This window comes from Sceloporus occidentalis, unplaced genomic scaffold (genome assembly GCF_023333645.1).
Source record: "Sceloporus occidentalis isolate IW3139 unplaced genomic scaffold, rSceOcc1.0.p SCAF_1, whole genome shotgun sequence".
Lineage (NCBI taxonomy): Eukaryota > Metazoa > Chordata > Lepidosauria > Squamata > Phrynosomatidae > Sceloporus > Sceloporus occidentalis.
In genome coordinates, this window is record NW_028316981.1 from 161,522,502 (window position 1) to 161,549,858 (window position 27,357).

At 49.7% G+C, this 27,357-nt stretch overlaps 1 protein-coding gene across 2 annotated transcripts; it reads left to right on the top strand.

The window, feature by feature from the left end:
• Positions 1–1,832: 1,832 nt before the first annotated feature.
• On the top strand, positions 1,833–26,971 carry FKBP11 (FKBP prolyl isomerase 11). 2 transcript variants are annotated; one of them, XM_089479786.1, is made up of 6 exons: positions 1,833–2,028; positions 3,635–3,700; positions 15,838–15,925; positions 21,948–21,981; positions 23,589–23,659; positions 26,731–26,971. In XM_089479786.1, exons 1-6 carry the CDS (start codon positions 1,873–1,875, stop codon positions 26,946–26,948), a joined length of 633 nt encoding a protein of 210 aa, XP_089335912.1. In that variant the 5' UTR covers positions 1,833–1,872; the 3' UTR covers positions 26,949–26,971. The 2 variants fall into 2 exon arrangements, with proteins under 2 accessions (XP_089335912.1, XP_089335921.1); XM_089479795.1 differs by lacking the exons at positions 1,833–2,028; positions 3,635–3,700 and adding an exon at positions 8,711–8,777.
• Positions 26,972–27,357: the final 386 nt, after the last annotated feature.

Consider the following 27,357-nt stretch of genomic DNA (forward strand, 5'->3'; position numbering starts at 1 on the left):
AAAGTGAAGCAGCGGCACTATAAGAGGGTAGTGTGGTAATGTGGGAAGATTATCCGACAATGTTGCGCTTATCAGGTCATTATCCTGTCACTGTCATTTTTCATTAACAGAAGTTTATGTTATTCAAAAGTGACAGGACAGTTCCTCTTCGGTGATGGGATACTGACTGGATAAGCATGACGTGTGTGATAATATTTTGTGCGATAAGGATGGGAGTGATGCGCTTTAGTCCCAACCTTTGTCCCCCCATCTGATAATCTCACATGAGTTACCCCACTGGTTGACACCGCCCCTAGTGGTGCCACTGCTCAGGAACATTTTAATGGGACACGAATATCAGAGCCTTTTCCTGCCCAAAGGCAGATGTTTGGGGAGTTAGACTGGATAAGAGGCAACACAGTAGCATCTTCTTTGAGTTGCAAATGGCCAACCTTTCTCTGAAGATGCCAGCCACAGATGCTGGCAAAACACCAGGAATAAACTGTTCTAGACCATGGCCATATATCCCGAAAAACCCACAAAAAACTAAAGGTATCATTGTTTGGATGTTATTGGCTTTGCCATAATAATAATAATAATAATAATAATAATAATATATTTTTACCCCGCCTCTCCTGTAAGATTGAGGCAGCATTACAATAATTAAAACCATATAATACAATAAAAATCCCATTTCCCCTCCCTCATTAAGACAAATTGACACAGAATTCCTATATAATAATTATAATAAAAATGCAATTAAAATCACTTAAAACAATCAATGATAGGGTGCAGGACATCTTCGGGGAATCACTAGAATAGACCATATCATGCCATATCAGTGGGAGCGAATATGTCAGTTACTCAGGAAAGCCTTTTTAAAGCCGTCAAGATTGGTGACATGTTGGATCTTTTCTGACAGGCCATTCCATAATTTGGGAGCAGCAGATGAGAAAGCCTTCTGGGTGACTGAAGCCAACCTAGTCTTCTTTGGCTGCAGTAAGTTCTTCCCAGAGGACCTAAGCGTGTGGGGTGGATTGCATGGAAGGAGGTGATCCTGCACATTGGCTGGGCACAACCCATGAAGGGCTTTAATGGTCATCACCAACACCTTGTAATGTGGCTGGAAACTAACGGGCAGCCAGTGAGATTTTAAACCTCTGTTATATGGTCACTTCTTTTGAACTAGTTGAAGTTTCCGGACTAGGCGCAAAGGTAGCCCCATGCAGAGCGCATTACAGAAGTCCAGTCATGAGGTTACTAGAGCATGTACCCCAGTTTCCAGGTCCCCCAGTTCCAGGGAAGGATGCAGCTAGCATATCAACCGAAGCTGATAACAAGTCCTCCTGACTGTTGCATTGACCTGATTTGTCATCTGAAGCAAGGAATCCAGGGGCAATCCCCAAGCCATGGACACAGTCCTTTGGGGCAGTGGTTCTCAACCTTCCTTTAACCCAGCTCCTCATGTTGTGGTGACCCCCAACCATTGCTACTTCATAACTGTAATTTTGCAACTCTTTTCCAATGGTGTTAGGCGACATCTATGAAAGGGCGGCGACCCACAGGTTGAGAATCGCTGCTTTAGGGGGCGTGTGAGCCCGTCCAGGACTATATGGCCCACAGGGCTACCCTAGAGGCTGGATCTGTGTGTGTGCATGCTTTGATGGTGAGTTCCTGCATGGCAGAAAGGGGTTGGGCTGGGTGTCTTGGGGGAGTGTGGGATCCAGCTGCTGCTGCTGCTGCTGGTGGGAGGCTCCCTGGGAGCCCTGGGGGCGGGGAAGGGGCTGGGCAGAGGGGGCAGGGGGCGGCCCTGGTTTGCCCAGCCCAGCTGGGGTCCCAAAGCCCGGCGGCGGCGGCGGCACTCGTGGCTGGCCTCCTGCTGTCTCTCCCGCCATGGTCCTCCCAAGGCTCTGCCTAAGCTTCCTCCTGCTCTTCCTCCTCTTGGGCTGCAGGACCAAGGCTCAGCAAGAAGAAGGAGGAGGAGGAGAAGGAGGAGGAGGAGGAGGAGAAGGAGAGACTCCGCTCAGGACGCTGCAGCTGGAGACGCTGGTGAGCAGGAAAGCAGGGGCCAGGACACCCTCCTCCTTTTCCAGCCTCCCTCCATCCCCCCCAAAGGGCCTCCTCCTCCTCCTCCTCCACTTTGAGCATGGATTGATAGGAATGAGGGTTTGGAGCTTGGGCTGTAGACCTGTCCTACATTTTCCTGGAAGGTCCTCCTCTTCCACAGACATAGACCGAGAAAGCAGGACCTGTCCTACATTCTTTTCAGCCTCTTGTCCAGGAGGAATCCCCCAAAGGCCCCCCCATTTTGGGCAGGACTAAGAAGCATGGGCTCACATTTTTTTTACGTGGTCCTGTCCTCCTTTTTTGCCGGAAAGTCCTCCATGGGGCCTCTGGTCACCCTGCGAGGGAGGGAGGGAGGGCGGCACAGGCACCTCCTCCTTTTCCAGGACATGCCCTACACTTTTCAACCTTCTGCCCAGAAAGGGGGAGGACTGCAAAAAGTCCTCCATTCTGAGCAGAACTAAGAAGCATGAATTCATTATGAGTTCACCTGAGAGTTTCTGTAGCTTTTATATGGCCATCATCATGTCCTCCATTTTTGCTCCAACGTCCTCCATTCTGCGGTGCCTAAGAAGCATGCATTTACATTTCCACACCAGAGGATTTATATTTCTGTGAGGTTTTCTGTAGCTTTTATGTGGCCAACATGTCCTCCAAGTATGCTCCAGTGTCCTCTATTCTGCGGTATCTAAGGAGCATGGATTTACCATTTCTATATGAGTGTTTTGAGCTTTCATACGTGGCCACGTCCTCCATGTTTTGGACTCTCCAGCCCTCCATTTATGAGCAGGACTAAGAAGCAGGGGGTTATATATTTCTCTGAGCTTTTCTGTAGTCAACATGCCCTCCATTTATACTTCATTAAGAAGCATGGGCTTGTATTTCCCTACGAGTGTTTTTGAGGTTTTATATTTGGCCGCGTCCTCTATTTTGATCAGGACTAAGAAGCATGGCTTTATGCTGTATATTTCTATGAATGTTTTGAGCTGCTTTCTGTGGCCCTGTCCTCCATTTATGCTCCAGTGCCCTCCACTGCATGGTGCCTGACTTGGAAGCATGGATTTACATTTCTGTATAACTGTTTTGAGCTTTTCTATATGGCCACGTCCTCCATTTCTGGGGCTGCCCTCCATTTCGAACAGGACTGAGAAGAACGGTTTTATATATTTCCATGAGCTTTTCTGTAGCATTTCCGCAGTCATCATGTCCTCCCTTTATTCTCCAATGTCCTCCATTCTGCGGTACCTAAGAAGCATGGGTTTACATTTCTAAATGAGTGTTTTAAGCTTTTCTATGTGGTCCTGTCCTCCATTTTTGGGGGCTGTCCTCCATTTCGAGCAGGACTGAGAAGCATGGGTTTACACTGTATTATTTCTATGAGCTTTTCTGTAGCCTTGATATGTGTCCCAGTGTCCTCCATTACTGGGAGGCATGGGTTTACATGTCTAATAAGACTCTTTGGGGCTTTTATGGGGCTGGGAGGTGTGTGTGGGGTTCCTGTCCTCCATTCCCCCTTGGGCGTCCTCCATCCATGGGGGGGTTCCCCTGCTGCTGCTGCTGTTCCCTCTGAGCCTCTCTCCCTCCTTCGCAGGTGGAGGTCCCTGGCGGCTGCGCAGAGCCCTCGGCGCTGGGAGACACCCTCCGCATCCATTACACGGTGAGAGCAGAGCAGCCAAGGAGGGGAGGGAGGGAGGGAGGGAGGGGAAGCCCGCGCAGCTACACGTCAGCGTCTCGCGCGCTCTTCCTCTGCCGGGACTCCCTCTGCCACGCAGGGGGCGGGGCTTTCCTCGGACCACGCCCCCTTTGCCCTTTTAGGGAAGAATGGTGGCGGGGGGGGGGGCTAAGTCAGCGTGGCGTAGCGGTCTGAGCGTCGGAATGGCATTCAGGAGGACCGGGTTCGATTCCTGGCTGGGCCACAAAAACCCCACTAGCCTCAGAGGAGGAGGATGGATCTCTCCATAAGTCAGAATGAAGGCCGCACACACAACAACAAGGCTGCCTGCCTGGAGTAGTCTTTTGAGTGCTGTCTGCAGGGTTTGATTCCTAGCTGGAGCCTATAATGGAGTTTTCTTGGCAAGTTTCTTCAGAAGGGGTTTGCCAGCTGCCATCCTCTGAGGCTGAGAGAGCGTGACTTGCCCAAGCTCACCCAAGTGGGTTTGCATGGCTGATCCAAGATTCGAACCCTAGACTCCCAGTGGCCTAGTCCAGTGCTTAAACTGGTGCACCATGCTGGCACTCTCTCTCTCTCAATTCTCTATATCTATAGATACACATACTCTCCCTCTTTACACACACACTATATATATATAGACATTCCCTCTTAGAGTGTGTGTGTAGAGAGGGAGAATACACGCTTGTCCCTCCATATTCACTGGTTAGAGGTACAAGACCCCCCCCCCCCATGAATATGGAAAAGCCACAAATGCCAAAAACTCCATGTTTTTACCTGAGAAGAGACCTCTCTAGGAATCTCTAGGTCCTCCAGTGCAACTCTGTGGTCAGTGTCCAACAGACACTGACCATAGAGCTGCACTGGAGGAGCTACAAAGGCCTTGTAGGAATCTCTAGGTCAGGGGTAGGCAACCTTTTTGAGCCGGGGGCCGGGTTGGTGTCCCTCAGGCGACTGGGGGGCCGAAGCCGGGGGTGGAGCTTCAACCCTCCGGGGCGGGGCCACATGCGGGGGGTGGAGCTTCCACCCTCCGGGGCGGGGCCATGTGCCGGGGGTGGAGCTTCCACCCTCCGGGGCGGGGCTGCGTACCGGGGGCGGAGCTTCCACCCTCCAGGGGCCAGGCCTCCCCACCTTTGCTGGCCCCTGACGGGGCCCGAGGCCCCGTCAGAGACCGGCAAAAAAGCTGGTGGGGGCCACCAGCGCTGGAGGGCCCCCTGGAGGGCCCCAGCGACAGCACCGGGCCTCCCAGAGGCCCCCTGCCGTCCCTCGGAGCCCTCCTGGAGGGCCCCAGCGACAGCACCGGGCCTCCCAGAGGCCCCCTGCCGTCCCTCACAGCCCTCCTGGAGGGCCCCAGGGACGGCAAAGGGCCCCCCAGAGGCCCCCTGCCGCTCTCGGAGCCCTCCTGGAGGGCCCCAAGGACGGCAAAGGGTCCCCCAGAGGCCCCCTGCCGCCCTCGGAGCCCTCCTGGAGGGCCCCAGGGACAGCAAAGGGTCTCCCAGAGGCCCGCTGCCGCCCTCGGAGCCCTCCTGGAGGGCCCCAGGGACGGCAGCGGGCCCCCCAGAGGCCCCCTGCCGCCCTCCTGGAGCCCTCCTGGAGGGCCCCAGAGACAGCAAAGGGTCTCCCAGAGGCCCCCTGCCGCCCTCCTGGAGGGCCCCAGAGACAGCAAAGGGTCTCCCAGAGGCCCCCTGCCGCCCTCGGAGCCCTCCTGGAGGGCCCCAGGGACGGCAGCGGGCCCCCCAGAGGCCCCCTGCCGCCCTCGGAGCCCTCCTGGAGGGCCCCAGGGACAGCAAAGGGTCTCCCAGAGGCCCCCTGCCGCCCTCGGAGCCCTCCTGGAGGGCCCCAGCGACAGCAAAGGGTCTCCCAGAGGCCCCCTGCCGCCCTCGGAGCCCTCCTGGAGGGCCCCAGGGACGGCAGCGGGCCCCCCAGAGGCCCCCTGCCGCCCTCCGAGCCCTCCTGGAGGGCCCCAGGGACGGCAGCGGGCCCCCCAGAGGCCCCCTGCCGCCCTCGGAGCCCTCCTGGAGGGCCCCAAGGACGGCAAAGGGTCCCCCAGAGGCCCCCTGCCGCCCTCGGAGCCCTCCTGGAGGGCCCCAGGGACGGCAAAGGGTCTCCCAGAGGCCCCCTGCCGCCCTCGGAGCCCTCCTGGAGGGCCCCAGGGACGGCAGCGGGCCCCCCAGAGGCCCCCTGCCGCCCTCGGAGCCCTCCTGGAGGGCCCCAGGGACAGCAAAGGGTCTCCCAGAGGCCCCCTGCCGCCCTCGGAGCCCTCCTGGAGGGCCCCAGCGACAGCACCGGGCCTCCCAGAGGCCCCCTGCCGCCCTCGGAGCCCTCCTGGAGGGCCCCAAGGACAGCAAAGGGTCCCCCAGAGGCCCCCTGCCGCCCTCGGAGCCCTCCTGGAGGGCCCCAGGGACGGCAAAGGGTCTCCCAGAGGCCCCCTGCCGCCCTCGGAGCCCTCCTGGAGGGCCCCAAGGACGGCAAAGGGTCCCCCAGAGGCCCCCTGCCGCCCTCGGAGCCCTCCTGGAGGGCCCCAGGGACAGCAAAGGGTCTCCCAGAGGCCCCCTGCCGCCCTCGGAGCCCTCCTGGAGGGCCCCAAGGACGGCAAAGGGTCCCCCCGAGGCCCCCTGCCGCCCTCGGAGCCCTCCTGGAGGGCCCCAGGGACGGCAAAGGGTCTCCCAGAGGCCCCCTGCCGCCCTCGGAGCCCTCCTGGAGGGCCCCAGGGACGGCAGCGGGCCCCCCAGAGGCCCCCTGCCGCCCTCGGAGCCCTCCTGGAGGGCCCCAGGGACGGCAGCGGGCCCCCCAGAGGCCCCCTGCCGCCCTCGGAGCCCTCCTGGAGGGCCCCAGGGACGGCAGCGGGCCCCCCAGAGGCCCCCTGCCGCCCTCGGAGCCCTCCTGGAGGGCCCCAGGGACGGCAAAGGGTCTCCCAGAGGCCCCCTGCCGCCCTCGGAGCCCTCCTGGAGGGCCCCAGGGACAGCAAAGCGTCTCCCAGAGGCCCCCTGCCGCCCTCGGAGCCCTCCTGGAGGGCCCCAAGGACGGCAAAGGGTCCCCCAGAGGCCCCCTGCCGCCCTCGGAGCCCTCCTGGAGGGCCCCAGGGACAGCAAAGGGTCTCCCAGAGGCCCCCTGCCGCCCTCGGAGCCCTCCTGGAGGGCCCCAGGGACGGCAGCGGGCCTCCCAGAGGCCCACTGCCGCCTTCGGAGCCCTGCTGGAGGGCCCCAGGGACGGCAGCGGGCCTCTCAAAGGCCCGCCGCCGCTGCCGCCGCGGCTGCCCATCGCGGCTTTTCGCCGCTCTGGGCGCCGCCATTTTGGGCGGCAAAATGGCGGCGAAGTCTCGCGCGACCTCCCCCAAGGTCGCGCGAGATTTCGCCGCCATTTTGGGTGAAAAAATGGCGGCGCCCATAGCCCCAGAGGCCGCTCTGGGCGCCGCCATTTTTTCAGCTAAAATGGCCGCGAAGTCTCGCGCGACCTCGAGGGAGGTCGCGCGAGACTTCGCCGCCATTTTGCCGCTTAAAATCGCGGCGCCCAGAGCGGCGAAACGCCGCGACGGGGGCGGCAAGGGGAGGCAGGGGCCGGCCGCCAGGCCTCCGCGGGCCGCATCCGGCCCGCGGGCCGGAGGTTGCCGACCCCTGCTCTAGGTCTTTCAGTGTGACTTTGGGTTAAAGCTGACCATAGAGTTGCCCTGGAGGACCTAGATATTCCTAGAGAGAACATATCAATAAAATCTGTGAATAAAAGCCACAAATATGGAGGGATGAGTGTATATTGTGTGTGTATCTATAGATATAGATAATGTCTCTCGATATATAGTGGGTGTGTGCAGAGAGAGAGAGAATGAATGTATAGACTGAGAATGTATTTTATGCATGTGCATCTATAGATATATAGTATATATGTATGCGTCATTTCCTTTGGGAGCCTTTTTTGTGGAACCTGCTCAGCTGCACCATTTGCAGTTTTGCACCACATGGTCCATGGCAAATCCAGCACTGTTCCTTGCTCCTACTGGAAAATGCATTTGGTTTCCTCCCTGCTCCCTTGATGCCCTAAACATGGAGGGGAGCTTGCTACACACAAACAGAGGCAGCGAGGTTGTTGGAAACAGGCAGCAGTGGCTCTCAACCACTTGGATGTTTTGCCAGATGTTTTGCCAGACTCCAGCTCCTAGAAGCCCCAACCACCACAAAGGATTTCAGGGAGCTGTAGGTCAAAACACCTGGAGGGCGAAAGGCTGGCAGCCAGTTTTAGAACATCATTACAAGTCAGCCTAGTCTTCATTTAATGTCCCACCAGAACCAAGAAGGTGAATCCTGAGACATGCTTAGTGCCCCTCCACACACACACACACACACACACACACACACACACACACACACACACACACGGGCCCTGTTAAAGAACATGGGGGCTTGTAAGTAGCAGAGTCGGCAGACCCAAATATTTTGCTGCCTGAAGCAGAGCAGTAAGTCTGTTGTTGTCTATTATGCCTTCAAGTCATTTCAGAGACAAGTCCAGTTCCAAACCTTTTTGCTGCTGGTCCCAGTGACAAAGATCTGGGCTTAATAAAAAAATATAATCTGTGTTGATCTCCCCTTCCTTCTTTTTCTTGTTGCTGCTGTATTCACTTTTTTAATTTGAACTCTTCATTGTTTTATTATTGTAAACTACCTGGAAATTTTTTATTGGTTTAAACAGTTGACTATTCAATTATATTTAAAAGATAAAAAGTAAAGCCTTCCAAAAGTTATCCCCTCACTTATTTCCAGTTGGGAAGACTTTTAAGGAGAGAGTACAGTCTCACATAGATACAGATTCATACACAGAGACACTGATGCATACAGAAAAACTATTGCTGTGTGTATGTATATTAGATTTTGCTTAGGGCAACAGCCTAGCTTCAGGCATTCCCACCTCATCTAGTAATAAGTTTCCCCTCTGTCAAGTGAAAGGCTTTCATGGCCGGCATCCATAGTTTTTTGTGGGTTTTTCGGGCTATGTGGCCATGTTCCAGAAAAGTTTCTTCCTGACATTTCACCATCACCTGTGGCTGGCATCTTCAGAGAATGCTTGCCTGGAAAAGGTGGGTATATATATACTGTGTGAGCCTGAGAATGCAGGAGTGGTTTGCATGTGTATGTTCTGTTGCTGATGGCAGGCCTCAGGCTGGGAGGCTAATGCAAAAGAGGATTAGTGTCTGCTAATTGGTGGTCATTATCTGATTACACTTGTATTGTTTTGTATAGGATTGAAACAGGAAGGGGAGAAACATTTTTCCCTGTCATTTTTAGGCAATGTATGCGTATGTCACAATGGGCATTATCCTAGAAGAGGCATTCACTCCCATACCTCTCTCAAAGTGGGGACATCCAATGAGACAAAATGGCGATTTGAAGCCTTTGCTTTGGGCTCCATAGCAGAGGAGGGTTTTTTTTAGCAGTGATCGCCAGTTCAGAGACAAGATCCAACTAATGAAATCTCTTTCTACGGATAAAGTGGGGTCCAGAGATCAACCCCACATGCCCTGGGAACTTGCCAGCAGTAGATTCTGCCAAACGAGCTGTGATCGAATACAGGCAATGCCCTCCCTCCCCCTGCAAAATGACAGCTAACTTACCCACCAAAACAGCAAATCACTTTTTGCAAGGTCTCTAAAATCACAAAAGCCTCATTTCGTAAATTATGCCTAGAAACTTGGATTAAAGTGAAGAGAAACTTTAAAATTCAACAACTATATTGTCATACCCCAGAGGGCAGGATCATAATTCAAAATGAGTTAATAGATTGGAAATCAGGGCCAAACCTAACAAAATGAACTTCAACAGGGAGAAATGTAAGGTATTGCACTTAGGGAAAAAATAATAATGAAATGCATAGATATAGGATGGAGGACACCTGGCTTAACAAAAGTACGTGTGAAAGGGATCTAGGAGTTCTAGTAGACACAAGTTGAACATGAGTCAACAGTGTGATGTGGCAGCTAAAAAGGCCAATGTGATTCTAGGCTGTAGACATCATTTTATTAAGCTTTTTCCATATTAAAATTTGCCTTGGCAAAGTTTTTAGAGTGGTGGAGTCTTTTTCTTTGGAAGTCTTTATACAGAGGCTGGATGGCTATCTGTCAGGGATGCTTTGATTATGACTTCCTGCATGGCAGAATGGGGTTGGACTGGATGGCACTTGTGGTCGCTTCCAACTCTATGATTCTGTGATTCTGAGATCCCAATGAGTTGCCTGACTCCTGCACATAAGTGTGTGGAAAAGAAAAGGGGAGAAGGAGATTTTTTAAAAGCAAATTTTAAATGGAAAAAAGCTTAATAAAGCCATGTCTACAATTGTACCAAGGGAATTTCACCATAATTAATAAAAATTAATTCTTCCTCCCTTTTGGTAAAATAATGCTACCTAGTAGCTAAATATATATAAATTGTTTATAAGACGATTATGATGAAATACTGCCACCTTCTGGACAACAGAAAAGAATATAAAAGCAAAAATAAATAAAATTGTTACTAGACCAAGAAGAATACCTGAAGCTTGAAGGCCAGCTAATATATGAGAGAAGATTAAATTGATGAATCAACATATACTGAAATTGAGAAAACGAAGTTGTTTGATCAGCTGACAGGAGAAATAAAACAGATCAGTGATAAAGCACAGAATTGGGAAATGAAGGTGGAGGAGAAGAAAAAGAAAACGAGAGACATGGAATTGAGATTTAGAGCGATTCCAGAAGAACTTGAAGAAGATATTAAAGAGAAAATTATTGCTGCCTTGGCAAAGTTTTTGGAAATAGAAGATGATGATATGGAATTTGAAATGGAAAGAGTCTACAGAGTTAACTCAAGAACTGCAAGGGTAAGAAAGGTTCTATGAGATGTGCTGGTTCCTTTCCTTCAAAAACAAAGAGATCAAACTTTGCAGAAGCATAGTGATGACAAATTTAAGATAAATGAAAGAGAGGCAATAGTGCTCAGAGAGATTCCAGTTAGGAGTCTGCACAATGGAAGAGATTATTTTTCGGTAGAGACTTTGAAATACAAAAGGATTCCATTTAGATGGGAAAAACTGGAAGGAATGAACTTTACCTTCAAAGAACAAAGGTTTTGAATTTATTTTGTAAAGAAAGTAAAGGAATTTGTGGAAAAAGAGAATTGGAACAGAGATAGGAGGAAGATAAGGAAAAAAAAAACCCAACAGGACAAGAACAAGATAAAACTGGAAAACCACTAAAAAAAAGTAGAGGTGCTGCATACCTCTCTGTCTATAAGCAAGGATTCTGTTGAGCAACTGACTTGACCATGGATTGCAGTTTTCCTACCTGGAATGTTAATGTGGAAAATAGCCCATGAAAGAGGAGGAAGATATTTCATTATTTGGCAAAGCTTAATCATGACATACTTTGTTTGTAGGAAACATGATTCAGAAAGGAATAAAAGAATTAGATGAGACCACAAAGGCCATCTAGTCCAATGCCCTTTGGTGTATAAAAATTGGAGGAGCATTTTGTTTCTGCAGAGCCAAAAAAGAAAAACAGAGTCATTTTGTATATAAAAACCACACTTGGTCCCAGAATTAGTACCTACAGGTGAGAAGAGTAAATGTGTAGGAGTACAGAGCGTGAAGACTCTGGTTTTGGTGGTCTATGCACTGAATGAGAATAAAGTAGCATTTTACAAGGACTAGATTAACAAGTTAATGGACTTGACTTGTGATTGTTGCTGCCTTATGGGGATGGGAATTGTGTAAACAGTGGAGAAAGATATCAAGATTTTTCAAGACAAGTTAAATCTAATGAAAAATTTGGATTCATGGAAATGCAAAGGAATATACTTATTTTTCTGAAAGGCATATATTATTTCTAAGAATTGATATGGTCAGTGTCAAAAACTTTGGCCACAAGGTAGGGTATTGCTAAAGTCTTTTTCAGACCATAAAAAACTATAAAACTGTTTGTTTTTTTACTGGGGAGGATGTCTGTGATACAAATGAATGTTTTATCTAGACTCTTGTTCTCATTGCAGGCTATACCAGTTTTGGTAACTGATGCACCTTTTAAGCAGTGCTCAATGGGTATATCTAAGTTCATATGTCAAGGGGAAAAAACCCAACATTTAAAATGTAAGGTTTTGCAAGATGCAAAGCAAAGAAGTGAGTTAGGGTTACTAAATATGAAACTGCACTTTGCTTCCTGCTCTTTGGTATGGCTGAAGGAATGGATGGAGTTGCGAAATAAAAGATTACTAGATTTGGAAGGGCATGACCTGAGGTTTGGATGGCATGGATATTTATGGCGCAATAAAGTCACCGTGAATGAAGACTTTAACAACCATGTGATATGTGCCTTACTGAGAATATGGAGTAGATGCAAACCAAGGTTGTGCCCAAAAGTGCCTTTATGAATGTCAGCACAAGAGGCTTTCCACTGAAGAGAAACAACGGGTTAAATAAATAAATAAATAGTTAAGGTACCAAGATATGTTGGAAAATTACTATGGAGAATGTGTAATCATAGAGTTGGAAGAGACCACAAGGGCCATCCATATCCAGTCCAACCCCCTGCCATGCATGAAGACGAAGGAAACATTGCTAGCAGAGGGCTATGATTTTCAGTTACTGTCATATTTGCAGTTGTCGCAAAGATTGTAGATAGATAAAAAGAATTCTAGTACCGGTAATCAAAATCTGAATTACAATTATATTTGGATGAACATGTGATTGGTACAATATATAAACTGCTGCTAAGATTTGAAATCCAAGGAAAACAATTGAATCATTGTGTGATAAAATGGGCTAGGAATTTTGGATATAATATTCAAATAAACTAATGGGGGGGAAATGTGGTCCAAGGGCCTAAAGTTTACTGTGGAGATTACCGCATATCGTTCTCAGAACGTTCTGCACGTAACGTGATGAGAACGTTCCTGGAAAGGATATTACAGCATTGAGTAAACTGGAACGTGATCAAAACGTGATTGGAACGCATTTTACCGCACAGCGCTTCCTTTTTCTTGAAACTGTTCTCAGAACGGTTTGCTGTATTACGTTTTGTGGGCTGTGTTCTGATGACGTCGCCACTCAGTGGTTGGACGGCTCGGGAGAGGCGCTGCTCCCAGGAAAGAGGAAAAAGGGAGGCTTGGGGCATGGAGCTCGCCTCTCCTGAGTCCCTCGGCTTACTGAAATCCCTCACCTCCCTTCCCCATAGGAATCAATCCAAAAACGGAGTTTAAAATGAGCAGCGAGCCCTATGGGTCTTCATCTGGGGAGGCAGAGGTTGCTTGGTTATGGGGATGTCCTGCCATCTCTCTCTCTCCCCTCTTTCCCCATAGAAATCAATCCAAAAACAGAGTTTAAAAGGAGCAGCGAGCCCTATGGGTCTTCATCTGGGGAGGCAGAGGTTGCTTGGCTATGGGGATGTCCTGCCATCTCTCTCTCTCCCCTCTTTCCCCATAGGAATCAATCCAAAAACGGAGTTTTAAAGGAGCAGAGAGCCCTATGGGTCTTCATCTGGGGAGGCAGAGGTTGCTTGGCTATGGGGATGTCCTGCCATCTCTCTCTCTCCCCTCTTTCCCCATAGAAATCAATCCAAAAACGGAGTTTAAAAGGAGCAGCGAGCCCTATGGGTCTTCATCTGGGGAGGCAGAGGTTGCTTGGCTATGGGGATGTCCTGCCATCTCTCTCTCTCCCCTCTTTCCCCATAGGAATCAATCCAAAAACGGAGTTTTAAAGGAGCAGCGAGCCCTATGGGTCTTCATCTGGGGAGGCAGAGGTTGCTTGGCTATGGGGATGTCCTGCCATCTCTCTCTCTCCCCTCTTTCCCCATAGGAATCAATCCAAAAACGGAGTTTAAAATCTCTCCCAGATGCAGACCCAAAGGGGAAGGGAGGTGGGGGATTTCAGTAAGCCTAGGGACTCTGGCCGCCCTCCCCCCAGCTTGTCTTCCCTCCAAAGGGAGTCCGAGGATTCTCTTGGGAGGGAAGGAAGGCAAGTCCCTATAAAACGTTGGGGCTTCATATGCTGGCATATGTTTGAAGAAAATAGGATAAAACCTATGTAACTTGATGGGCCAAGGGCAGAGTCCCCTCCTTGGCAGCCTGGGTTTTAAGGGAGCTCCACGGAGGTCCCTTCAAGCGGAGGGAAAGGGAGGGGACTGGACCAAGGGCAGAGCCCCAGCAGCCATTGCAGCTCTTTAAACCGGTTAGAAAAGAAGAGTCCTCTGCTGTCATCCCATTTCCCCTTTTTGGCACCTTGACACCCTTTTGCTCCTGTATGTGTGCATGTAATGTGTGCCTTCAGGTTGTGATCTTCCCTCCCCACTTTAACTCTTGTCTGGCTCTTTGCTATGGAATTCTGGGAGTTGTTTGCTTGCTTTTGTGTGGTGCTCCAAACAGAGGAGCTTTTGTGGGTTCCCTCCTGGAGGGAAGGAGGAGAAGGTCCTGGGCATCCCTGCCTCCTGCATTGTGACAGCACAGGAGCCCCACTGGACATGACACTAGAGGCCCCCGCAGAAGCAGCCAGACCCTCTCCCTCTTGCTCTCTGCTCTGGTCTCTTCTTTCCATCTCTCTTTCTCTCTCTTTCCCTGCTTTCCTCTTCTCTTCCTTGTCCCACCTTTCCTCCCTTTTTCCTTCCTTCCCTGCCTCCTTCTTCCCCCCCTCTCTCTCTCGCTCTCTCTCTCACACACACACACACACCTTCCCTCACTGCAGTCGCTCGCCTGCCTGCCTCCCTGCCTCCCTGCCTGTCATTCTTTCAGCCAATCAGGAGACGGAGGAATGAGAGAACGGATTTGAGAACGGATAAGAATACCGTGCACACTTCTGTTGGAACGTTCTCATCACGTTTCAGCTCGCTGGGAACACATTCAATCTGTACCCTCCTGGAACACATTTGGAACACATTTAAACGTTCTGAGAACCCGATTGGAACACATACGTGCGGTATACTCAAATGTGTTCCATTCTCATCACGTGATGAGAACGTTCTCAGAACCCAGTGCGATAATCTTCATTGTTGCAGTCTTAAAACAGACTTTTTCTAAAATGATGTATCATTAGTATATGACTTCAGAAAAGATCTCTAGAATGTATAAAGAAGCTTTAATTGTGTACTGGAAATGTTTTGGATTCAAAGATATACTCTGATTTAGAGGAATCTTAAAAACTAGCATACAGCTAAAAGCAAAACTGTTTATTTCGTGATTAATGGAGCAACAACTAGTGAGGAACCATGAAGGACCTCTTCATCATATGATTACAGTGGCAAGATTGTTGTATGCTCACAACTGGAAGAAATCACCAATTCCCACAGAGGAAGAATGGTTACTAAAACATAATGAACTAGCAGAAATTGACAAGTTATCAAATTTGATTAGAGAAAAATCAGTAGAGTCATTTTTAAGATTGGAAAGCTTTTGTAGACTTTTTCATCAAACAAAATGACTTTGTTACCTGTTGCTTATGAAGACTAATGTGGTATAAGGTGTAAAAGATGAAGGGTATGAAATAATTTAGAAAAAGAGGTTATATTTATGTTATATACTGTTCTTTTTTTCCTATATCTTTTCATCATTCTCTCTCTCTCTCTCTCTCTCTCTCTCTCTCTCTTTTAGTTATTACTTTGTGTAAACTTTTATTATATCTGGAAAATTTTTAATAAAAATTAATTTTTGAGAAAAGAATTTCTTTCCCAGCATGGCAGCTGTCACCTCAGTTTGTAATTAGTAATTTTCTTTTTAAAAAAAATCTTTATTTTTCTAACAAAGAAAAAAACCCATAAAATTAATAAGTAACAAAATAGAGATTGTACAAAAGTATGCTTCATGTCTATCATTAATATTCACGTTTATTCCTGCTTATCTATTTTGTACTTACCATATTTCTATACTTCCATTTGTTTATCTGTTTTTAATTAGTAATTTTAAACAATAACAAAACGTTAACAAAACTGTAACGGCTACCAGACCTTCTCCACCTCTGATGTTATGTTGCTCTCTTTATCTTAAAACAAAAAGCTACAATATTTTTTCTAGATTTATTTATTTATTTTAATCAGTTGAGGAATATGACAAGTTGTCAGTTCTGTTGGCACCAGCTGAATTATTACATCTGCAACCAGTGACATGCCTGCTCTTGTATCTTGGCAGGGTACCCTTGAAAATGGTCATGTTATCGATACCTCACTTTCCCGTGACCCACTGGTGGTGGAGCTGGGCAAAAGACAAGTCATTCCAGGTATGTCACTGGCATTTGAATTATGGCACTAATTGAATTATGGACTAAACTAAAAGGTCTTACTTTGGATGTATTGTGAGACTGTGTGACTCACTGGAAAAGGTGCTAATACTTGGTGAAGCAGAAGGTGGTAGGAAAAGAAATCGTTGTACAAATGAATGGATTCAATCAAGAAAGCCAGGCCTCTGAGTTTGCAAGACTTGAGCAGAGCAGTTGATGACTAGACATCTTGGAGATCTGTCATTTATAGGGATCAGCATAAATCAAAGTCAACATGATGGCAGATGAAAAGAAAATCTAGTCTGGTAAAGGGGCACAACCAGGAAATTAGGGAATAATTGGAACAGAAAAATTTAACCGTTACCACAAATAAATCTTTTTCAATGATTATCTACTGCTATTTGCTCACTTCTTTGGTGGGGTAAGACAGCATGATGTAGTGGCCTGAGTGTTGAACTATGACTCTGGAGTCTAGGGTTGGAATCCTCTCGCTCAGCCATGGAAACGCACTGGGTGATTTTGAGCAAGTCACTATCCCTCAGCCTCAGAGGGTGGAAAAGGCAACCCTCCTCTGAACAAATCTTGCCAAGAAAATCTTGGGATGGGTTTTATTTAGGGTCACCATAAGTTGAAAACAACTTGAAGGCACACAACAACAATAAAATATTTTGGTACCCAATTTTACCAGCAAAATGAATCTCAACAGAGACAAATGCAAAGTATTGTGTTTATGAAAATAAAAAAAATCAGCTCAGGTATTGGATGGGGGATAACTGGCTTCGAACCTGTACAAGTGAAAAGGTTCAGTGGATTGTACTCACAAGCTGAATATGACCCAGTAGTGTGTGGTGTTGTAAACAACATTTGAGGAAGTAGACTCAAATCTATGAAAGCTTAGGCTGCCAACTTCTCTCTTTCACTTAGTTTTTGTGCTACAAGATTCCTTTGCATACTGATTTTCCAGACTGACATGGCTGTGTCTCTGAATTCTAATTTATAAAGAGTGAGGCCATATCATACAATCTTGTAGATGTGCTCAAATGTCTAATTCAATTTGGAAAGGCTGGTTGCTTTCTACATCACCGGCGGCGAGGGAAAGCGGCGCCACCGCTTGCCCTCCTCCATCCTGGGCAGCGGCTTGGAGGACTTTCCCTCGCCGCCGGAGCAGCGTTTCCAAGGGGCGGGGCTGGTGAGAGCGGCCCCATAAAGCCGGCTCCCGGCCTCCCCAAGGAGGACGCCACCGCTTGCCCTCCTCCATCCTGGGCAGCGGCTTGGAGGACTTTCCCTCGCCGCCGGAGCAGCGTTTCCAAGGGGCGGGGCTGGTGAGAGCGGCCCCATAAAGCCGGCTCCCGGCCTCCCCAAGGAGGACGCCACCGCTTGCCCTCCTCCATCCTGGGCAGCGGCTTGGAGGACTTTCCCTCGCCGCCGGAGCAGCGTTTCCAAGGGGCGGGGCTGGTGAGAGCGGCCCCATAAAGCCGGCTCCCGGCCTCCCCAAGGAGGACGCCACCGCTTGCCCTCCTCCATCCTGGGCAGCGGCTTGGAGGACTTTCCCTCGCCGCCGGAGCAGCGTTTCCAAGGGGCGGGGCTGGTGAGAGCGGCCCCATAAAGCCGGCTCCTGGCCTCCCCAAGGAGGACGCCACCGCTTGCCCTCCTCCATCCTGGGCAGCGGCTTGGAGGACTTTTCCCTCGCCGCCGGAGCAGCGTTTCCAAGGGGCGGGGCTGGTGAGAGCGGCCCCATAAAGCCGGCTCCCGGCCTCCCCAAGGAGGACGCCACCGCTTGCCCTCCTCCATCCTGGGCAGCGGCTTGGAGGACTTTCCCTCGCCGCCGGAGCAGCGTTTCCAAGGGGCGGGGCTGGTGAGAGCGGCCCCATAAAGCCGGCTCCTGGCCTCCCCAAGGAGGACGCCACCGCTTGCCCTCCTCCATCCTGGGCAGCGGCTTGGAGGACTTTTCCCTCGCCGCCGGAGCAGCGTTTCCAAGGGGCGGGGCTGGTGAGAGCGGCCCCATAAAGCCGGCTCCCGGCCTCCCCAAGGAGGACGCCACCGCTTGCCCTCCTCCATCCTGGGCAGCGGCTTGGAGGGCTTTCCCTCGCCGCCGGAGCAGCGTTTCCAAGGGGCGGGGCTGGTGAGAGCGGCCCCATAAAGCCGGCTCCCGGCCTCCCTAAGGAGGACGCCACCGCTTGCCCTCTTCCATCCTGGGCAGCGGCTTGGAGGACTTTCCCTCGCCGCCGGAGCGGCGTTTCCGAGGGGCGGGGCCGGCGGAGGCCGCCCATGGATGAACTGTTTTTGCGCAATTCTGGCACGCCTCCTCGGGAGGACCGCCCGCGGACCGCGGAGTACCACACCTGCGCAGCACTTGTGTGGGAGACTTGATTGGCCCTGGGAGCAGAGGATGCCTGCAGTGGCTAACCTCTGCTCCTTTAATAGCCATAGAGGGGCGGGGGGAGGATAGGGATGCGGGGGATGCCTGGGCCAGGGATAACACCTTGGTGGGCGGAGCTCCAATAGAGGTTGTGTGGGGCAGGGGGAGGTATGGCGGTGGGAGAAGGGACTTGCGTTCCAGGGGAAGGCGTGACAGATGCGTCATATCTATCTCACCTTCCTGTCCCCCTCCCAACCTGAAGGACCTGAGGGTCTCTCCAACCGTGCCACAAACCCTGTCGCTGCTCCTGTGCAATGCCAGGTCCCTTAACAACAAGTCCCACATCCTCCAAGATCTGTTGGAGGACTCGAAGTGTGACCTGGCTTGCATTACCGAGACCTGGCTGGGGCCTGAAGGAGACGCTGTGTGGGCTCAGGCCCTGCCTGCTGGGTACTCGGTGAAGGACCAGCGCAGGTTAGGTGGGCGGGGGGGGGGAGTGGCCTTGGTACATAGGAACACCGTGTCCCTCTCCAGGAACCACATCCGACAGACTTCCTATATCGAGTGTATTTACCTGACCCTAAAGGCTAGGGACAGTCTAGGGATTCTGTTAGTGTATCGGCCACCCCGTGCATTAGCGGACTCCCTTAACGAGCTGACACAGCTGGTCGCTGAGCTGATGCTGGAGACGCCCAGGCTTCTTGTCCTGGGCGACTTCAACATCTCCCTCACGGCCAGCTATGTTCCACCCGGTGTGGCTCGGGAATTCATGGAGACCATGGCGGCCATGGGCCTGTCCCAGCTGATACAGGGTCCTACGCATTGTGCGGGTAATACTCTTGATTTGGTCTTCTGTTCGGAGGCGGAGAATCCGTGGGCGGAAATAGTTAATGTTTCCCCCCTGTCATGGACGGATCATTTCCTGGTAGAGGTGAAACTCAAGGCCTCTACCCAGATCCCCCCCGGGGGTGGTGGACCTGTTAGGATGGTCCACCCTCGAAGGCTGATGGAACCTGAGAGGTTCCAAGAAGCCTTAGAGGGACTCACGGTTGGAAATGACGGCGACTCTGTTGACGCCCTCACCGGTATCTGGAATACCGGTCTTTCTAGGGCTATACACGGGATCGCTCCCAAGCGCCCTCTCAGGCCCGCTTCCAAACGTAAGCCCTGGTATACGGAAGATCTCCGGGCAAGGAAGCGAGCTCTGCGACGGCTAGAGTACCGTTGGCGCAAGCACCTTCGCTTAGACGACAAGACTCTCCTAGACCAATTATTAAAGGACTATGGAGAGGCAATACGAGCAACAAAGAATTCGTTCTATGGTGCTCGTATTGCGTCCGCTGAGTCGCGTCCGGCAGAGTTGTTCAGAGTGGTCAGGGAGCTAACTCAGCTCCCTCCCACCCCGAACCAGATCCTTGAACCTTCTAAGGCCTGCTGTGACTTATTTAACGACTTTTTTGCTGATAAAACTTCTCGTATAAGCGAAAGTCTGAACGCCGACGTTATAGCAGAACCTAGGGTAGAAGCGTCCAGAGCCTCCGTGGACTATGTTAAACTGGATCAGTTTGAGTTGGTGAGTACCGAGGATGTGGACAAGATCCTCGGAAGTGTTCGGAAAACGACCTGCTCTCTTGATCCCTGCCCCTCGTGGTTAGCGGCCCAGGGGGGACCGGCGGTAACATTATTGTTACGCCGGATAATTAATTCATCTTTGAGGGATGGGCAATTTCCATCGGATCTTAAATTGGCCATCGTAAAACCGATCCTAAAAAAGCCCTCCCTCGACCCCCTGGTACATAATAATTACCGGCCAGTTTCGCTGCTACCATTTTTGGGAAAGGTGATCGAGAGGGCGGTTGCCATCCAGCTTCAGGCGGTCTTGGATGAAACGGATTATCTGGACCCATTTCAAACTGGCTTCCGGGCGGGCTACGGGGTTGAGACGGCCATGGTCGCCTTGGTCGATGATCTCCGTCTGGGCATCGACGGGGGAAGCGTGTCCCTGCTGGTGCTCTTGGACATCTCAGCGGCTTTCGATACCATAGACCATGGTATCCTTCTGGGACGCCTGGCAGAGGTGGGAATCGGGGGCACTGCGCTCCAGTGGTTCCGGTCCTACCTCTCTGGGAGGTCCCAGATGGTGCAGCTGGGAGACGTGTGCTCCGATGAGAGGCCCCTTAAAACTGGGGTCCCTCAAGGAGCTATTCTGTCTCCCATGCTATTTAACATTTACATGAAACCGCTGGGAGAGATCATCCGGAGACATGGGGCGCGGGGTTATCAGTACGCTGATGACACCCAAATCATTTTCTCTATGTCTCCGACTGATGCAGTGACTGGGGATGGCGTCTCTCCTCTCGCGGCCTGTCTGGAGTCAGTAATGGGCTGGATGAGGGAAAACCGACTCAAGCTGAATCCAGAGAAAACGGAGGTACTAGTGATAGGTTCCCCTGGCCCAGGAATGGTGGTGGTTCCACCTGTCCTGAACGGGGTCACGCTCCCTGTGAAGGACTCTGTGCGCAGTCTGGGGGTGCTCCTTGATTCGTCGCTTCACCTGACTGCTCAGGTGAACGCGACGGTCAAGAGCACCTGTTATCAGCTCCGGCTGATTCGCCAGCTGCGCCCATACCTGGCCCAGAGGAATCTAGAAACTGTTGTACACGCTCTGGTAACTTCGAGATTGGACTTCTGCAACGCACTCTACATGGGGCAACCCTTATACCAAACTCGGAAACTGCAGATGGTGCAGAACATGGCAGCCCGGCTGGTCACTGGTGCTCCCAGGACCAGCCATATAACACCGGTCTTAAAGGACCTCCATTGGCTGCCCATCTGTTTCCGAGCTCAATATAAGGCGTTGGTAATTACCTATAAAGCCCTAAATGGCTTGGGCCCAGGATACCTAAAGGACCGCCTCTCCCCGTATATTCCGCCTCGCACCCTCAGATCGACTGGGCAGCAGCTATTGAAGGTGCCTGGGGCTAGGTTAGCCTCCACTTCGCGGAGGACGTTCTCCACAGCTGCCCCAGCCCTTTGGAATGCGCTGCCCATTGAGCTCCGCTCGTCTACCACCCTGGCCCAATTTAGGAAGGACTTAAAAACCTTCCTTTTTCAACAGGCATTCCCCAAATAGATATCCTGTGGGCCTCCCTCCTCTTTTCGTGGCCAAGAGGTTGGGTCATGGGGCTTTTTTAATTTTTTAATTTTTTTCCTCTACTGTAGGATTGTGTATTGGATGTTTTTATTGTATTCTTATTGTAATTTTTATTGAAATTGTCTGCTTTTACTGTTGTGAGCCGCCCTGATCGAAGGAAGGGCGGCATACAAATAAAATTTATTATTATTATTATTATCATTATATAATGTTAGACTGATTAATAGAACTATAGTTTCCAGACTTATTCTGCCCCTGTCAGGCCAAATTTGGAAACCTGTGTCCAAATCTGTATGCTGTCTTTTAAGAATGATGTACACAAACTGGAACAGGTTCAGAGGACAATTGCAAAGCTGGTATAATGTAGCCCAGGACAAGATTAGCATTACAGTAAACTGGTTCTGAATGCCCACATCCCACCCAAAATGATTTGAGCGGCTAGAAAGACAGAATTACATATTTTCAAGCTATCTCCTGAATACATGTGTCTTTTTTCCCCTTTCATTCAGGCTTGGAACAGAGTCTTTTGGACATGTGTGTTGGGTAAGTAACCTCCTGTGTGCTTGGCTTATATTCCAGCAGGTCACCACCTGTGGAAGATATACTTCCTGACTTTGCAACACATTAGCCTAGGCTTGAAAAATGTAATAGTTCAGTTGCCTTTGCTTTTCATAGAGAATCCTGGAAACTGTTGTTTGGTGAGAGGGCTGTTGATCATAACTGTCTTCAGTGTAGTTTTCTGAAATAGGGAATTGCCAGTTAAATAAGCTTAGATCTTTGAAAATGTACTTTCTTGACTACATCTGCCAGCATCCCCTAGCCAGCATGGCTAACGACTGTGCTGACTGACTAGGAGTGTTTGGGGGTGAGAGAAAGCCCTTTGAAATTCATGAAGTCACCATAAGACAACAGCTGACTCCAATAGGTTTAATGCTTGGTAAAATCCTGTAAGTATTTAATGGAGATTTAATATCTGTCTTTTTGATCAAACAGTCCTCCAGATGTTTTTTGTGGGTTTTTTGGGCTATGTGGCCATGTTCTAGAAGAGTTTCTTCCTGACGTTTCACCAGTATCTGTGGCTGGCATCTTCAGAGAATGCTTGCCTGGAAAAAGTTGGGTGTATATATACTGTGTGAGCCTGGGAATGTATATATACACCCAACTTTTTCCAGGCAAGCAGTCTCTGAAGATGCCAGCCACAGATACTGGTGAAACGTCAGGAAAAAACTCTTCTAGAATATGGCCACATAGCCCCAAAAAACCCACAAAAAACTATGGAGCCATGAAAGCCTTCGACTTCACAGTCCTCCAAATGACTTACAGCAGGCGCTCTTCAATACGAAACAAAACTGCCTTATCCACACAGAACCCAGCAGCCTTTACTGTTCTGGCCAATACAGGAAGCTACAGAAGGAATGTTTCCTGTCAGTTCTGCAGTCCTAGGGCAATTTTTAGTTAGGGAGTGGGGAAGCAGCATCCCTGCAGATGCTCTCCTTTGGGCAATGGGAGTGGTGTTTTGTCTGACAAGTTTGTGTATGTGTGAATGGCTTGCATAGCCTCTTAATGGCTTAACAACCAACAAGGCCATATATTTCCCTTCAGTTCTGTAGTTTCTTTGCTTTTGACCAAGGGTGCAGTCTTGTACTCACCACTAGGTTCTGTTGACTTCATTGGGATTTGCATCTCAATTGACACATACAGGAACCCACAGTTAAACAAGTCCAACAGCCATTGGCTTTCTCTGGGGAAATATATTGCTATGAAATGAAATATACTGCTATGAAAAGGTGGGATAAAAGTGTAGTCAGTCACTGCCACAGTGCCACCAAATTAAAATTCTCAAGATTCTCAGGGCAGTAATTCTCATTCCTTGGTCCAGCTATATAAACATAAACTTTTAAACAGAGATTGAAAAATGCAATAAAGAAAACTGGTCTAACATGTCTTTCCAGTCTTTCTCTAAATCCAGCTTTCTCCCTTGGCCCTCAGAGGTGAAGATTCCATTGCTTGTTTAATTGAAGATTGTAATTCTGTGCCTGGTTTATTTATGCCGCTTAGATTCCTTCGATAAAACTCACTGTGAAGTCACTAGGGGTGTGTACAAATGCTCTGTTCTCAAGTACTGAGGTGGCCTTTCCTTTTTCTGGCAGAGAGAAACGAAGAGTCATCATCCCTCCTCACCTGGCATATGGCAAACGAGGCTCACCACCTGCTATCCCAGGTAAGTACCCAAATGGACCTACCTGAGTGCCATTCAGTGGGACACCTGGGCTGGCAAAGCCCATCGAAGATTCAGTGTGCTCTTACAGTGGACAAGTCTATCTACACTTTGGATATTTAGATTATGTCACTATGGCTTTCACTGGGAGCAGCGGAAGAGTCTAGAAAGGAACCAACTGTGAAGAATTTATGGAGTGGCAAATGTATTTACAGAAGGAGTGGAGAAAGTGTGCCTCTGAAGTTGGTGTTGTATCACAGTTCCCATCATCCTGCACCATTAACTGTTCATGCCAGCATCACAGTGTTAAACATTTTTCATTAACATTTCCCCTTTCTTGCACTCTGTGAAACAGAAAGACGACGAGAGATCACTTCTAAAATGTTGAGCTGTATGTTAAGTGTGACTAGAAGCTGTGACAAGACACTTCACTCTCTGTAGCATTCAAACTTCGATCCCTGCCTTTATCCACTCCCACCACCACCCCTTTCATGATGCCATTTGATGTACTTGGCTTCATAGAAGGGCTGGCACAGAGGAGTGCTGGAGAAGCTGTGGGTGGAAAATCACTGGACCTAGCCATCAATGAAAGCAAAAATATTAACATGTGCACCTGCCCCTTTCCCCGCCGGATCGGGGCCTCAGCGGTCAGAGCGGCAGCCACTGAGGCCCCGATTCGCCACTTTCCAAGCCACTGGGAAGCAGCAAAAGGCCACTTCCCCGAGGCCTAGAAAGGGGTGTCCTTGGGGCTTCAAGTCCCAAGGACACCCCGCGGCGGTGGGGAGGAGGAGAAAGGGGCCGCTTGGCCCCTTTCTCCTCTGCGTCACTGGGTGCAGCCATCTAAAGGCTGCGCCCAGCGACGCAAACCTGGAAGGAGCTCTGAAATGGAGCTCCTACCGGGGCCGCGGAAAGGGCGCACTAGGCACCCTTGCACAGCCCCACTATGTCACAACTGCGCCGCCCCATTTAGAGGCGGCACAGTCATGACCTAGTGGAATGGCCGCTGCCATTTTGTGCATGCTCCGCGCATCCTAGGGTTGGGGGCGTCCGGAAAGGAAGCCCCTTTCTAATCCTAGCACACGCAGAGCGCGCACTTTCAGGCCCGTCTGTAACGGGCCATAGTTTCCAGGGCTGGACATTAAAAAGGTCCTAGTGGCCTGTGAGATTTGACTGAGGCAAGTGTACACTCTGAGGCAGATTCAAGTGTTGTATTGACTAAGTGGGAGAGAATGTAGAAGAATATGGAGAAAGCTGTACAGTGGTACCCCGGGATACGAACTGCTCGCGTTACGAAATTTCCGGGGTACGAAAAAGTTAGATAGGAAAAAACTGTTCCGGGTTACGAAGATTTTTTCGGGTTACGAAATTTTTTTCGGCGCGAAATTCAAATCTGAAAGCGCGGCTAGCGGGCGGCTAGCGGCTTTCCAGCGCCTTTTCGGGTTGCGAAATTTATCGGGTTACGAACGGCGCCGCGGAACGAATTAATTTCGTAACCCGAGGTAGCACTGTACTGTGAATTGGCCTTTGAGAAAAGGGAAAACACTCAGGAGTGCTACAGAATCACTAAAGCCACATTACTTTTATGGAGAGATAGACCAAGATCCTGTATGGCACAGCATAGCTAGTAATTTCTGCTGTCCACTCAATCCTGCTCAATTTACCGTTGAGCCGCTGCAGTCCCCAACAATCATTCTGTGCGCAGTGGTGACTGGAGTAGTGGTGGTCATAGAAGTGTCTGGCTCTGTCCTTGTAGCCAGATGCAAAACTATTATATCATCTACTGAGATCCTCCAGAAGTCTCCACCAGTGTCATTGGACACTGCCAAACACTTATCACATCTTACTCAGAGTCTCTACCACAATGGAATGGTAAGGGTGGCAGGGCTGCAGCAGGTAAACAGTAAGCTGGGGAGGCACTTCGGTTGTTGCAGAGTGTGGAAAAGAATGCCAACTCACAACAGCCAAAACAAGATATTTATATGCCATTAACAGGATGCCATCCATTATTATAGTTTTAGCCATCTGAGGTAACCATTCAGGTGCTTGACCTGGTGGCTGGTACCTGCAGTGAAGTAGAATGAAGCATCAGTCATTCACCATGAATCACACATTCTTGTCCACAAAGAAATAATAATCTAGGAGACAGTAACTGGGGCTCCTTAGGGGTCCTCAGTATAGTACCAAAATTTCTATCATGTACCCTCTACTTTGTCCTGGGAGATATTGGGTGATAAACTGCTTCTCAATCTCGCCTTCCTGCAGACTGAGAATGGGCTGACACCAGCATCAGCAGGTGTCCTGGGTTAATCATCCTGCATTAACACCATTACTTCCTGTTCTCTGGCCACTCTTGCAGTTTGTATGTTTACAGGCATCTGTGCTTACAATCTAATCATCCATTTAGCAAGGGAGGTGAGCATCTATACCTGCCTTCTTGGAATCAGTTTGAGTGTAGTTGCAATTAAGCAAAAGAACCATGATTCCAACTGCTTGCATCTTGACTGAGATCCCTGGGTCATGGTGACCTTTTAACCCCTTTGGCTCATCTCATCCAGCCCTGTGAGCCACAGAGCAGATACAGATCAATGTCAGTGATCCATTACACCATATAGTGTTGCATGCACAAAGAGGATGAAAACTACCCTTTGTGCAGTTCCCTGTGGGTAATGCAGAGAACCAATGGCCCTCCAGATTGCTTGGATTCAAATTCCCCTCAGCCCCAGGATGCTTTACCAGTGGTGAGGGGTGACAGAAGTTGTAGTTCAACAACATCTGGAGAATCCATGTTTCCCTGCCCAACCTTACACTGATTTTCAGTAAGGGGCTGGAAGGAAAGTTTGCCTGGCACAAAGAATCAGTACTAGATGTTTCTGTCTCCCTTGTTTGGTAGGGACATTGCTCTGATTAAAGCCATGCAAACCATTGGTTGTGTTTTAACCACGATTGAGAAATTTGGAGTGCCACTTCTTGTGGACAAACAGCCTCCACCCATAACTCTCCCTCGCTTGTACTGTTATGTTGCCTGTCATCCCTCCCAGTCACATTTGATAGAATTCCCTCCTTTCTTTCTTCAGCTGATGCTGTGCTGCAGTTTGAGGTGGAGCTAGTAGGACTCTCCAGAGCCAGCTACTGGCAGAAGATATTCAATGACGTGCTGCCATTGGTCTGCATTGGGCTTGTTCCAGCCCTCTTAGGGCTCATTGGCTACTACCTCTACAAAAAAGCACAGACACCCCGTGTGTCCAAGAAGAAACTCAAAGAGGAGAAAAAAAACAAGGCCAAGAGGAAATAAAGCTGTTTCTACTACCTTTTCAATACAGCTTTGTGACTATTTCTGTTATGGTGTAGGAAGCACTCACATACTGTATTCATAACCACTGTCACTCAGATGATTAGAAAGTGCTGTATAAGATGGACATCCACTAACAAGGTATCCAGAAGATTAGGATGGCAATAACTGACCTCATCTGCTAGGATCTAGTAGTTTGAGCTGTCTAAACAGTAAGGTATATGTAAGAGGCACTGTTAGATTAGATGGCCATTCAGCCTCTATTTAAAAACCTCCAAAGGAGACTCGACTACACTCCAAGGGGAGTGTGTTCCACTGTAAAACAGCTCTTATTGTCAGGACGTCCTAATGTTGAGGTGGAATCTCTTTTTCTCTAGTTTAAATCCATTGCCCTGGGTCCTATTCTCTGAAG